The following is a 13,897-nucleotide window of genomic DNA, read 5'->3' as shown; positions in this document are numbered from 1 at the left end:
GCAGGCACGGGGCGCGGTGACCAGACGGCCCCGCAGCGCTGACGCCGTGACCCCGTGTCAGCCTGTGCTGTGGTCGGTGGGACGGCGGGGCCGTGGGCCGGCTCGCCTCAGCCCAAATTGCTTCCGGCCGCAGCCCTGTGGGGTTGCTTTTTTTCTCCTTCTTTGTTGGGTTTTCTTTCCAGCCAGCACAAAAGCATTTCTGAACGGCGTTGGCACACCGAGGGGCCCAGTGGGAGCGTTCTGAAGCTGCAGCCTCTGCTGTGCTGCGGGGCTGTGGGGGGTGAGCAGCCCTCAGTGCAGCTCCTCGGAGAGGCACGGGCGTTGCTGCACACTTTTATATGTTTTCTTACTTTTCTTACCTTTAACCCCAGGCCACTGAGTACTGTTCAGCTTCCCCTGCCCGCAAACACCTTTCCATGCAGGACTGCTACAAGCCCAGCAGGCTGCTCACTCCTGCTGCATTACCAGAGGGCCCCTGCGCAGCTGCCATGGCCATTAATGAGCAGTGGGCTGCAGATTTCCTGACCTGGCACACCTGGAGGCTGAGCAGCAGCAGCAGGGCTCCAGGTGTGGGCAGAGCAGAGCCTGGAGGGCTCTGGGAGCAGCAGCTCAGGGTAAGGGCGGTTTCCTTTTTGTCAGTGCTGGGGTTGGATGTCACGGTCAGCGCAGTGCGGTGCTGTGTGGGACATGGGGAGCATGGGTCCCTTTCACCACGAAGTTACAGTGGAATGGAGTTACAATTGGAGTTAGAATTGTTCATAAAGATACTGAAAGCAACACCAAAGGAGGAGGACACGGGGCTTTATTAGTGCCTTGCTTTGAGAAATACATTGATCAGATGAAATTTAGTTTTAAGAGACCCAAAGAGGCGTATCTGAAGAGACCAGTCAGCCGATGGGTAAAAGAAATAACAGCTCAGATAATCAATAGCAAAAATCTGACTGCGAAAAATAGCCTCTGTGAATTACCAACACACAGCCTCATCCATTTTGAAATTACCCAATTATTCTTGGCATCTTCAACCCCTATTATTTGTCACACCAAGCAGCATTTCTTATGCGCACAACTGAAATGAAAGCCGAATGCAGCGTACAGCAGCTCCCACAAACAAAATTCTGCCTTCATTGCACTTTGAACAACAACAGATCTGAAGTTACACAAGAGCTGAGTGTGGAGCAGGGAGGGCTGTGTGGGGCACAGCACGGGCTGAGGGCTCACGGGGGTCCGGGCGTGGGTTGGGGTGTCTCATTGCCCCCAGTGCAGTGTAATGGGTTCTGTCTTTGTCCTGAGCCCAGGTGGGCTCCTCTGGTTGGTTACGACACAGACGGTGTCACTCAGCCCAGCACAGTGATGTCTGTATTGGGGTCACATCCTGCACTGCATGGCACGGCAGTGAGGTGTCACTGCTGCCCTGCCCCCGTGGCAGTGTCACGGGTCTCTGTCCTCTGCGTTCCGTGTGTTTGGGGCAGATCGAAGTTCCAATCAAGAAGAACAATGAAGAAAGTGAAAACAGTGACAATAGTCCAACTGATGTCTTTTTCTAGAAGTCGAGTTCGGCCTCAAGGGCCATTAATTTGGGCAAAGTGACGGAAAAGGCAACAGCAGTGTAGTGGAGTTGCACCCCTTGCAGAACAAGACGTGCTGTGATGGAGCCGCGGGCACGGCAGCGGGCAGAGGTTGGCACTGCAGCACAGGCACAGCAGGCTGCGATGGGATGGAGGTGCTGCAGGAGCCCCAAGCTCAGCACTGCCCTCAGCACCCAGCAGTGAACCAGCAGTAGAACTGGGCCGAGTCTGTGGGTCCCCACTCCTTTTCTTTTGGTAATCCCACGGAGCTTCCTCCAGGACTTTACTCAGCAGTGGTGAAGCAAGCAATTGCAAAGACATTACGCTCAGTTACTGCTGTGAGCACAGCTGTGGGCTGGGAGTCCTCCCCGAGAGAAAGGCACCAGCAATGGGCTTTTTGGCTTGTTGCAAAGGAAATAAAGTGTATCAATATAGAGAACTCTTTTCATTACAGAGACAAGTTAACAAATAAACCAGCACTGAACTGCCACAGAGCACAAAACACCCGGTGCAGAGAGCAGCTTATTCTAAGCTTACTGTGGTTTTATGTTTGGTGCAGATATGTACTTTTCAAATTGTAAATGCAGGTTTTCCAGCTATTTTCAATAGGAATGAACAGAAGTCTCTCCTGGCTTCCTCAAAGCAGTGACCACGATGCCAGAACACGGCTGTGGGCAGCTCACAGCCCGAGCTGTTGTTCTGGAGGCCCACACCTCCTGCAGATGTGGCACTGGGGCAGCATTTCTGCAGCTTTGTGCTGAGGTCAGGTTGCCCCGTATCACCATTCCCAGCACCCAGGGACAGATGGCATCAGCACCTCGGCTGTGGCTGCTCCCACCAGGCAGCAGGAATCAGAGCCATTCCAGCAGTCATTACGTTGTAGGAACGTATTTCTGCTTTGAAGTGGTGAGAAAATAGGCACAGTCCCAAGATTCTGTCCTGAAGTGCATGGATGCTTTGTGCAGCTGAAGAGAGCAGAGATAAAGGGTGCTCTGCTGCCCCTCGGGTGCCACCCCGTCCCTGGTGGCCAGAGCAGTGGAAGGAGAGCTGCATGCTGACACTGGGACCCCCAGAGTGCTGCATCCCAGCCATGCAAGGATGGGCCTCAGAAACCTGGGCAGTGCAGAGCCCCAAAAAATAAACCAAAACTTCTGTTACTATTGGCACACGCTGCCTCACCACCGCATGAACACCCAAGGGCACTCAGTGTGCAGTCAGAAAGAAAGCTCATCAGCAGGAATAGAACAGGTACCTTCAGCAGTATAAATGGGGGCATGCCTATGCATACGTACACGTACGTTTAACATGTAGTTTGTTATCAAAACGTCTCAGGAGAGATCCCCACAGTGGCAGCTGCGTGACTGTGGCAAACGGCACTGCCCTGACTGCAGGGTGCAAAGCCATTCTGTGTTCTAACAGAGCTCAGCTCCCCAGGACTGACCCGCTGCTGTTTGCCTACCTATGCACGGGGCAGGATGCTCACTGCCTGGGCTTAGCTCCAAAGCGGAGCTAAGGCTCCTTCCCAAAGCTCCCAAAGCTGAGCAGAAGGCTCCTTCCAATGTAAAAGCAGAGCTGCTGTTCCTCAGCTGCACTGTGCCTTGCCAGGGAGCCCAGGGTCTGAGCTGGCCCTGCACGGGGATGGGAGCTCAGCTGGGACCCCCAGGTCGACTGCAACAGGATGAGGACGGTGGTGAGATTCTCTTCGCTTTATTAAAGCAAAAATAGACAAGAAAATGCAGAAGAAAACACAAAGTACAAAGATATACAGCAGGATCTGGACTTTGGTATTGTTTGATTTTTTTTTTTTTTTCCAGTTCCTGCAGCAGCCAATGGAAATAAACCAAGAGACACTGTTACTGTCCCCCTGGCAAACACACACTCGGGTGCTGCTGACCTGGCTCCCCATCCTCCAGCAACCCCTCCATCATCATCATTGCAAGAAAACAGGGGAAAAAACACTGCAGAAATTTACTTTGAAACAGAAGAGCTGCAGGGCACAGCCTGGGCCCCACATAGGCACTGGGGCTCACACTGGCAGAGCGTCCATAGCACAGAGCAGCAAGGAGCACAGAGCAGCACACAGCTGGGGGCACAGCCTGCTGCACAGCCCCGCTCCCTTTGCAGCAGCAAGTGGGTGTATGCAAGTCCTTATCAAATTTCGTTTCTTCCCCCTCTCCCAGTAGAAAAATACCCAGCAGGATGCAGTTAAGTAGTGAAACCTTACTGACACGAGCATATGCAAAATGTAAAACTCTCCAAAGAGGCTTTTAGACCAATCGTAAACATCCTCCTGTTGACAACAGAGATCAAGGCATCTACCAAGGAGAATTCATCATTCTCCTCTGCTAACAGCCAGAAAACATTCAAGAACAGAAGAGAACACCAGCAGGGCTTTCCACTGATTCATCTGCATGTATGAACAGATCACACCGACACCGAAGGTGCAGCAATAGAGGGCTGCTGAGCACATCGGGACTTGCAGATTGTGCCCACCTACATGGGAGGACCTCAGGAGGAAGAGCACAAACAGAGCCACTAAAAGCCCAGGAGAGGAGATCTCAATACAAATGGCTGTACAGAAAGAGCATTGGTTCAATAGTCCTGTGTTGTTTTTCTCCAATTCTTCCCTCAATGGAAACCCTATAGAACAACTGAAGAATATCTGTAGCATTAAATGCTTGTTCCTGCTTGCAAAGAACCCAGCTGCACCCATGGGCTTTGCCTACAGAGCTGGAGGTAATGCTCAGCTCTGAACAGGTCCCAGAAGAAGGAGAATCCACACAGCAACCCGGAGGCTGTGCTCATGGCAACCAATGGCCTGAACCCACTGCCTTTGCTTTTGAAGACATCTGCACACAGCTGCTTGAGGGGGCACAGAGCGCAGCACGTCTTCCCCTGCCCCACTCCCTATCACATGGAGAGTTCTGCAGCAGCGGGAGCAAAGCAGTGCCTGTGCCACGGGTGCAGCCTGCCAGACAGACCCAGTGCAGGCTGGGGGCTGCCCAACATCCCAGACCACTGGGAGCCATCAGAATCAACCTTTAATGTGCCCCACTCTAAACAATGTGCCCACATTCACTGTTTCATCACTCCATCCCCAGAAAGCTCTGTGTGAGCACAGGAGGATGCCACCACTGCCACAGGTCATTACTGCAGCCATCTCCCAGGGACAGGGCTAAAGCCCAGAGTCACCCATCCTACAGGGCCAGGCTTGGCTGCTTCGCTTTTGGAGTTCCCACCTGCTGCCATGGAGAGCAGCTCACGCAGATGGCAGACAGGTGATGGAGCTGAGATGCTGGCTGCTTGGGCATCCAGTGTGAGCAGAGCAGGGAGAGGTGCAGGCAGGGGTTCGGCTGCTGAGGGTCTGAGGTCCGAGAGGCGTCAGGCACTTGTGGAGGTGGCACAGCCATGTCTGAGCAGATCGGAAGGGAGATGGGAGCGCTGGGAGCGCACTGCAGAACGGGCGGCATCCAGCTCACATCCAGCTCAGCTCGGGAGCGGTGCCCCAGGGGGAAAGCAGCCGCCGTCGACAATGGAGCCTTCCAGAGCCCATCCACCCTCCAGCAGCCACGCGTGGAGCCGAGCAGCCCTGACAGTGACTGCCGGGTGCCTTCCAGCTCTGAGGGGTTTCTCATTCATTGGGTTGCAATTCATCTCTTCCCCTCAGTTGCGCTACTGCGGTATTCAACGCATCTGCTTCCCAGCACCATAACACACATAAGAAGTCCCAGAGGAGGCCGGTAAAGGTACCCACACCCACGCCTCGAGAGTCAGCCTGTGCCTCACCTTGATTTGGTTTACAGAAATACAAGAAGTGGGGGCACGTCTCCCACTCTCCCACAGCCCCAGGGCACTAAAAGTCACTGCAGGAAATGAACAAGTGACCACCCCCAGGTGCTGCTGACAGGGTGTCCCTGCCACAGAGCAGCCAGACCCTGGCAGGAGTTCAGTCAGAGATACCACAGGAAAAAGAGAAATTAAAAGAACCCCAGCAGGGAGGAGTTTGCTACTGCCTGCCTGGCGGCACATCATCTCTTTGGACAGGATTCCCCAAGGCACTGCAGTACAGTAGTGCAGAAACAATAGGCAGAGGTGGCTGAGATGGAGGCGATGCAACTGGGAGTCCCTCTGGAAGATCACTCCGCATGGAAGTAAATGGGTTTCACTTTTCCAGACAGGATCTTGGGAACCTGCACAGAGATTATCTCTGCCATCATTTCCGGGTAGTCCACACTCACCATATGGGCCTTAATTAAAAGATCAAATGTAAATTGATGCAGATCCTTGGCAATCTAGGAAAGAAAGAAAGTTTGTTAGGAAAAAATTCCCCATTGGATGATTTCTGTGGAAAGGACAGCAGGAGCAGCACAGCAGGGCTGTGCCAGGGCTGCACTCTGCACATCCGGGAGCACATGGATGCAGCCAGGGCAGTGTGCAGGATTGCTCCTGGAGATGAGCAACACACAGAAGCCAATAAAAGAAACTAAAGAAGCCACCGCAGGTACGAACATGAACACAGTGTCCATGTCTACAAGGGCGGTTACGCCATTTCCCAACGCTCTTGCAGGGACAAGATCCCTCCCTGCTGCACTCCCAAATTCCCGCGCTCCAATTCTCTCTGCTAACTGAGCCCAGGCAGGCACCGCGCTGCGCTCTTACAGGATGCACGGAGTCCAGGACCTTGGTGAGCTGGTAAAACCGCCGAGAGCAGGAGGTGGGGTTCTTCCTCTTGCAAGCGATGATCCGATCGAGTTCCTTAATGTAATTCATGCGAAGTTCATCAAAGAGCTTCTGGTTCTTCAGGCCATCCACTGGAACTGGAGGAACAGGGATGGGAAACTGTCAGAGTCGCCCCAAAAGAAGAAGAGAGCCACAGGAGAAGGGAAGTTTTGTCGGTGCAGAGCATGGAGCCCTGCTCCGCTGCTCCCTGCAGCCCAGGTCTGCTGAGGGGAGGACGTGAGCACTCACTAATACTGAAGAAGAGCAGAGCCTTCATGCAGAGAAACTCCTGGGGCGTGATCTGAAGCCACCCAAACTCCTGGGACAGCTGCCGCATCCTGACGCATTGGCTGTACATTCTGGATTTGTGCATCCGGTACCTGGGAGGAGAAGGGGCACGGGGGTGGAGGGTGGCTCATGCTGTGCCTAAGGACACTGGCACAATCCTGGCATGGGACTGAGCTCTGCTTTGAGGGTGCTGACAGCAACAGGCCTGAAGGTAGGAGAGGAGGGTTTTCCAAAACATGTCTGCATAACTCTGCGTGTCTGAGGATGGATGGCTGCATGGCTTTGCCAGGTTTGGGTGACCCCCTGCCTTCCTGGAAGCAGCTGCAGTGACTCACCCCACTCAGTTACACAGAAGGGACACGAAGCTGAGCTCAGCCCTCACACAGCAGTTGTGCTTTACTCACTGCTGTACTTAGTTACTGTTTGTAAGCTTTTCTGCCTCAGTGCCAATAAAACCTACTCAACTCAAACATGACACTGCACCAGAGGGACATCATCAGGAGCTGGAGGAGCTCACAGCGTGCATTTGTCTCCACTTCTGCCTTCTGTAACCAACCCAGCCTGCTGGAATCAGCGCCCACCCCCACCCAGGAGCCAGGCAGCACTGCAGCCCCTCACACCCCCACCATGGGCTGGTGCTGTTGAGGGCATGGCAAGGGAATTGAAAGAAGGCACAGGGAGATACTGCATCTGTCCTCATCATTCCTGCAGACTGCTGCAGCCCCTCTTAGCTTGGATCAGCTCCCAGGGCCTAATTGCCCAGCTGCACATCCCATAACTGGGCAGTACAGCAAACCCCCTTGCCTGGTTCTCGTTTCTCATCCAGTCTGACCCAGGCAAGGCAAACTTCAGACTGCTGACATTTGGCACTTACTCATTGAAGACCAAATCTGGAGCAAAGTAAAGCATCCTGGAGTTGACGTTAGTGAAAGATCTCCAACCCATGGCAAAAATCATGAGACCCATCCAAGAATATTGGATTATTGACATCTGGTCATCCACATGCAAATTGCGAAATCCTGTTCAAAAGAGAAACAAAGCACAGCAGAGGGATGTTACACATCTGCGCTGAGCTCTGGCAGTTCCTGGAATCGTCCTCACACAGCAACAGTCAGAGGCAGAACTGAGTCCTCGTTAATCATTACTTCTTTTCGGTGAAATTTTGGCACTCTTAAAAGTCACCGTTTTCTCATTTTGAGAAAAATGGCATGTAATCTCAATCAAACATTAAAACAATTCCAGCACCACTGGGGTGTAATTATAATCCACAGTGCGTAATTACATTCCACTGAAGCGAGCATCTGTCTCTTGCTCGGAAAGCTGTCAACTGCAAACGAGCACAAGTGATGTTTCACTGCTGCCTGTGATTGCTTTAGGCCCGTCTGCTCCCCTTCCAGCTTTCCTATCACCCGCCCAAACAGCACAGCCTGTGTGCACCAGATCCCCTCTGCCTCCAGTGGGTGCCTCCACCCCCAGGGCTCCCAGCTGCCTGCGGGCAGGACTGCAATCTCCAGGAGCTGCATGCAGTGTGCTTGCAGAGCATGGGTACAGAGAGGGCAGCTCAGGCAGCACAGAATCAGTCATATTCATCTCTAAGACATATCTACGCTGGAATCTCGTATTTAATTGTTACATGCTGCAAAAACCACCTTTTGACTTACGCAGCATGTCTGTTCAGAGATGAATTCATTGCCTACTGCTGTACTGTCACACACAGTGACAGCATGCTGGAATATTCTCCTACTCCATACCCGCTACCGTCCTTCATACCACCTGCCCTCTCAGCTTCAGAGGGGCTTCAGAGGAGCTGTGCTGCTGCAGAGATGGCGCCTGCAGGAAGGAGCGCCGGCGCCGCAGCCATGAGGGCACACATTTGGTCAGTGTGCTGTATCATCGTCTGCCAAAATCAACAGGCTTTGTTTTCCTCCCCTTTTAAATTGCTCTTTGAGGGAAAAACTTCTCTTCTTCTCAGAGGGAATTAATAGAGCGAGGGCAAGCAGGGGGGGACCTCTCTGGGGGGTTGTGTCCACATGCAGCACACTGAGCACCAGCAGCACCAATGAGCCCCTGCAGGCTGCACTTCTTACCCACTCAGACTGGTTTTCCCCTAAGCACTGCGTTATCTCCCCATGTATCTGCTGGATCCCCGTCCCTCCCTGGAAGCCTGCTGTCTGTGGGCATGGCAGACGATGTATGGCCAACACCACTGCTAAAGGAAAACACAAAACCATGGCCATGATACATCACCGAGTTTCTGGTATGGCATAGCTGAAGAGACACATGTTGATATCTTCTGCAGAAAGCAATCGCCATAAAAGTAATATTACCTTTATGGATGATTGTAAAGAGATGAAAGCATAATCTTTTTCTTGTGAATAACCATAAAGTAGCAAAGCTAAGAAGCAAATTTTTTAGCTTCTCTCTTGATATACAGTGCTGTGTCAGAATTACTTCTCCCTAAGTGATCAACAACTGAGCACCTCATGTTTCCCTAAAGCAGCGTTTCTATAAAAATAAACATTCATTTGTTACCTTGGAAATGTGATAATCAGAGAATGAAAAAACACACACAATCCACTGCATCCTCACAGTTACAGAACGGGTTAAACACAGGGCAAGGCAGCAGATTTGAATCAGAAAACAAGTGAGGGGTGGGCTGTGATACCCAAAAGGCCCCAACTGACACAGCAGGCACACCAAAATTTGCAACGTCTGCGACAAGCAGCAGTACTTGCAATGGCAGCTTGGCCCCAGTCAGAAGCACCTCCCTGCTGCTCCCTGCAAAGCAGTTCCTTCTTTACAGAATGCTTTCCCAGCTCCTTTGGGAATGAATTAAGGCTTCCCACTCGCAGCCAGTTAAAATGATTTTTAAATGAAAGCAATCGAGTGCTGATCTGAATTAACAGTAACATCTTACCAACATTTTTATATACATACAGTGAAGGGATAACAGGGGCCTAACCAGAACTTGAATTCTGTGTTCCAGAAGCTTTCTTGGCAAGCTGTGGTTAGTTAACCTTTCTAAGGAAAGCACAGTTTGGTTCTGCCTGACATGGCAGGCAGGGCTCAGAAACACTCCTACTCATGGCAGTCTTGTCTCTGACACTCTAGGATATTAAAACTTCGCTGTAAGCAGTGCAACAACATCTTGGACCTCTTAACTGCCCCAGGAATACGGGTTCAGGGTGAGATGCAAGGTTAATTCCCATCCATTTACCAGTAGTAATCCAATGCTGAGAGACCGGGACGATGCTGCCTGGCAGGAGATGCCACTGCCCCCCAGCACAGCACAGCACTCACTGTGCTCACACCTCCGCCGGGCACAGGGCTGCTCTGCAGGGGCAGCCAGAGCCACTGTGCCAAGCAGGCAGCAGGGGCAGAGGCAGTGTTGTGCCCCAGGCCCCCGGCCCCACTCTGCCAGCCATGCTCATTACAGGCTCGCAGCCTCCCAGCAGACCCAGTGCAAATTCTTCTGTTCTGCTAAAAACACCAACATCCCACTGGTTTAAATTGGCTGGGTTCTATTTTCATTACTTCTCCACCTGCACTGCTTCCAACACATCACCGTCTTCTGTGCCCATCTGGCATCAGGCCGCCCCACCAGCCTGCAGATCCCAGGGCAGAAAGCACCTCCGCTGCATCAGGGTACGGGCAGCTTCAGGAACTTCTGGCCAGCAGATCATCCCTGGTACCTGTCAGGACGCTACAGGCTGTGGAGAGGTGGGGAGCTCTGCTGGCTGCCCGCACCGTCACCCACAACCACCAGAGCCACCAACTGCTCCTTGTTCATGGATGACCTCCCCGCAGAGCAGCCAGAGCGTGGCAGAAGCAAAGGAACCGCGTAGCCATAGCCTGGAGCACAGAACAGCAACAATGCCATCATTGTTTGCTCCTTCCCCGGAAAAAATCAAGAGGGTGACTAAGTGGTAAACTTGCTGTTATTACTGCTGAGCTCTGATGTCAGCATGTGTCACAGAACCACCAGGAGAAAGCTGCAGATAACAGATCAGCAGTGCCTCAGCTTGGGGTCAGTGAAGCTGGTAGGAATGGCAGCAGTGAGCTGCTGGGGCTCCGTGCACTGGGGCACACAGAGGTGCTGTCAGCAGTTTTAGGAGAACGGCCAATGCCAGGGGTGAGCTGCGAGAGCATCCCCACACACAGCACAGCTGTGCAGAGCTCTGATGGAGGCCAAGGGCACCACGGCCCCACAGCAGTCCCAGTGCCTGCAGATAGGGCCACGGCCACACGAGGACTGCCCAGCACCCACAGAACATAATGTGCAGGTGCTTATCTTCTGTTCAGAGAATTCTGCAGGTTTGATTCAAACAGCCCTGGAAGTGGTGCAAAACCACTGCAGTGAGAATGGAAAGGAAGCAGGACCCTGAGACTCTAATTAACTGCGTCCCTTCACACGTGGTGGGAAAATGGTGCATGCCCGTGTGATGCCGTGTGCCAGGGCACAGCACAGACAGAACCCGAAGGCTTGAGTGCCTTTACTGTCACACCTTGGCCACCTTTCCCATGGATCAGCCACCAAAAGACAAATCTGGCTTACAGGGAGGTTACAGGCACAGACACCTCATGGGAGCACTTCCCAGGAAACGTGGCTCTGCAGTACGGGTTGCAGACCACCCTGTGAGCCCCCCATTGAGACACAGCAAACGGCGAGCTGTTGGGATGGTGGCAGAGCTGGGACCTGATCCATCTGTCCTCACCTGGCAAAGCCTTTGCCCACTTGACGACGTAGACCAGCTGCCTCTCCCCGAGTTCATTCAGGCTGCTCAGCAGGTTGGAGAAGGAATCTGGCTGGCTGTTGTCATGGCCGGCACACACCACAGCGGGCTCGATGGCTTCCAGCACATTGAGGAAAATGGGCTGGCACTCAAAGCCATTGACATGTGTCATCACCATCTTAGGAGCTTGCTCCTCCGTGGGGCTGGATGAGCTGGCTGCCTCGCCTTCGTCTTGTGTCTTCAGGCTGCCCAGCTTCTTCAGCTTGCGGGCTGTGGAAAGGACAAACTTTAGCACAACACTTAGAAAAACTTAAGGTTTCTTGGCTTCTAGTTCCACCAGGTTTGTCGGTTTTAACAGCAGAAGTGAGAGTGATGAGCCGTAGCAATGCACACAGCATGGGCAGTGTGGGGAGAGCAGAGCATCACAGGCAACACGTATGGACAAAGGGAAGAGCACACTGCACAGAGAAAACCATTTGTTCATTAAACTTACATGGGGAAAAACAAGCACCATTTACATCTGCAGCCACAACTGCTCTCATACTAACCCCTGGTTAGAAATGGAGAAGAAGAATAGGGAAAAGAGAAGAGGATTGACTCAAGTGGGGATCCCATCAGCCAGCATCAAAAGGAATTCCATGCAGTGAGCCCACGGGGTCGGGGCTGCAGGCAGCAGATGGACAAAGTGCTCCGGTTGTGGCGCACCAGCTCTGATCTACAGTGCTGCTGCGCTCTGGGACACGCTGGGAGCTCCAGACCTCCGAGTTCTTGGATTGTTAGCAGCTACCTCACCCAGTGCCTGCAGGACAGTGCTCAGCACAGCGCAGATTGGCAGGCTGCTGAAAGGAACTGCTTTCATACTTCGCTGACTACAAAAAGCCCTAATTAATTAGAGGGGGAAAAAAAAAGCCGATCGCTTAATTCAAGCAGAGAATATAACATCAAACCAATTGTCCTTGGGGTTTTGGCTCCCACATTACATGATACTTATCTCAAATTTCCTTTCAGCTGTAATTAGAAAAATAAGCAACGGAACATAAAAATGTCAGCTGAGAGAGCAACTCTGTAAATCAGCTCAGAACGCTGGTCTGTAAGGAACGGCCTTTGGATGATCTGCCACGATTAAGGCAGGCTGCTCTGCAGAAAAAGGAGAGGAAAACTAATAAAATTAAAAGAGGGCAATGGGAAAGCAAGGCTACAACGTGGCGTTATGTGCTTCAGTGTTTGTTTGCATGGGGCTCTGGGGCACCTCCATCCACTGCAGCAGAGCCGTCCAATGGCCACACCGCCTGCAGCAGGGGCGCGATGGGGAACACAGACGTGGGCTCAAGGAAACAAAAACCAACCAAACCCCATCTTCCAAACGCAAACAAGAACTGCCAGTAAGGGCCTGGGAACCTATAAAGCCAAACCGGTGCTGTATGGAACACAAGCACATCCCAGTCTAAATATTGCAATTTTTTTCCTTTTTTTTCTTCAACATTTTCAATTGAATTGCGGTAAGAAAAGAGCACACAAATAATAGTCCAGGCTCACAGACCGCGCTCATAAACTCAAAGAGGGGACAGACAGCACTGAAGTCAGATAATAACTATTCCAAATGGAGGAACCTTATGTTTGTGTACTGCAGAGCTCTTATTCCACAGAGGGCTGAATTGCTATTAGCAGACGGAGAAAGGCTCGGAGTTATGATGCAGGCAGACATCTGTGGCCTTCAGTAGGATGCTTTGTGTCGGGAGCTACGGGTTGTCCTCCAAAACCCAGCCCCTGACACGGCCCTGCTGGAATCTTCACGTCTATTTTAAATCTGAAAACGCTGAGATGTGAGCAGGTACCTGGCCTAACACACTGTGCACAGACTGCTTCAGTGCCTCCCCTGAGCAGGAGCCGTCCCAGTGGCGGCTGCTATGCAGTAGTTGCTAGGAACAAGAATTGAAAAGAGAGGAAATGCAAGAACGCCGAAAATAGCCACCTCTTTGAGTGCATCTCTGAAATACACTAAGAGCATTATGAACATCTGATGTGGGATTTCTCTCCCCTAATTTTAGACATCTCCAGTGCTCATTAATGCTATTACTTCCTTGGTGACTGTGCAGCAAACAGATACCCAGGTTTGATTTCCTCTTTAAGGACATCTGTTCTCTTGCACCTCTGTCCCAGGACAAGCCAAGGCAGGCAAAACCTTCCCTACACAGGGTGTGAAGCTCTGGGCTTTCTTAGGGGGCACATCCAGCTCAGAAGCCTCAGCTCGCTGTTATCAGCTCAGCAAATCACACATGCAGCGCATCTGAGGTTCTGCTTTGTTCTTTCACTTATAAAGCATGTTATGAACTTGAGAGGAGGGAAAAAAACCACCCTTGGATGACTATAATTACGTAGTATCACGATAAAGCATTAATCATTGCAAAATGACAGCGGAGTCCCTTATATAGCAATTAAGGAAGTTCCACACCTTTTAATGAAGCGAACTTGGCCGGCTCTCAGCCAGGACTTACTGGAGAATTGGCTGAGGAGCTCTGCATTACCAGCACTCGCTTCGCACAAGTGCTGGGCCAGGGGGCAGAGCGCCTTTCTCCAGGCAGGTCCTGGAGG

At 52.0% G+C, this 13,897-nt stretch overlaps 1 protein-coding gene across 2 annotated transcripts in view; it reads right to left on the bottom strand.

Annotated features, from left to right (window-relative positions):
• Window positions 1-785: 785 nt before the first annotated feature.
• The window catches only part of AR (androgen receptor), a 45,802-nt gene continuing 32,690 nt past the window's right edge, over window positions 786-13,897 (bottom strand). For both annotated transcript variants that reach the window (XM_042824795.1, XM_042824796.1), the window contains exons 4-8: window positions 11,288-11,575; window positions 7,447-7,591; window positions 6,534-6,664; window positions 6,225-6,382; window positions 786-5,857 (exon numbers count right to left, since the gene is read on the bottom strand). In XM_042824795.1, coding sequence (XP_042680729.1) covers window positions 5,702-5,857; window positions 6,225-6,382; window positions 6,534-6,664; window positions 7,447-7,591; window positions 11,288-11,575 — 878 coding nt within the window. In that variant the 3' untranslated portion in view covers window positions 786-5,701. The remainder of the gene's footprint in view (window positions 5,858-6,224; window positions 6,383-6,533; window positions 6,665-7,446; window positions 7,592-11,287; window positions 11,576-13,897) is intronic.

Source organism: Centrocercus urophasianus, unplaced genomic scaffold (genome assembly GCF_019232065.1).
Source record: "Centrocercus urophasianus isolate 14NV4802_14NV808 unplaced genomic scaffold, USGS_Curo_1.0 seq_24, whole genome shotgun sequence".
Lineage (NCBI taxonomy): Eukaryota > Metazoa > Chordata > Aves > Galliformes > Phasianidae > Centrocercus > Centrocercus urophasianus.
Note: the sequence above shows the minus strand (reverse complement) of the source record. Positions and strands in the feature narration are given on the sequence as shown.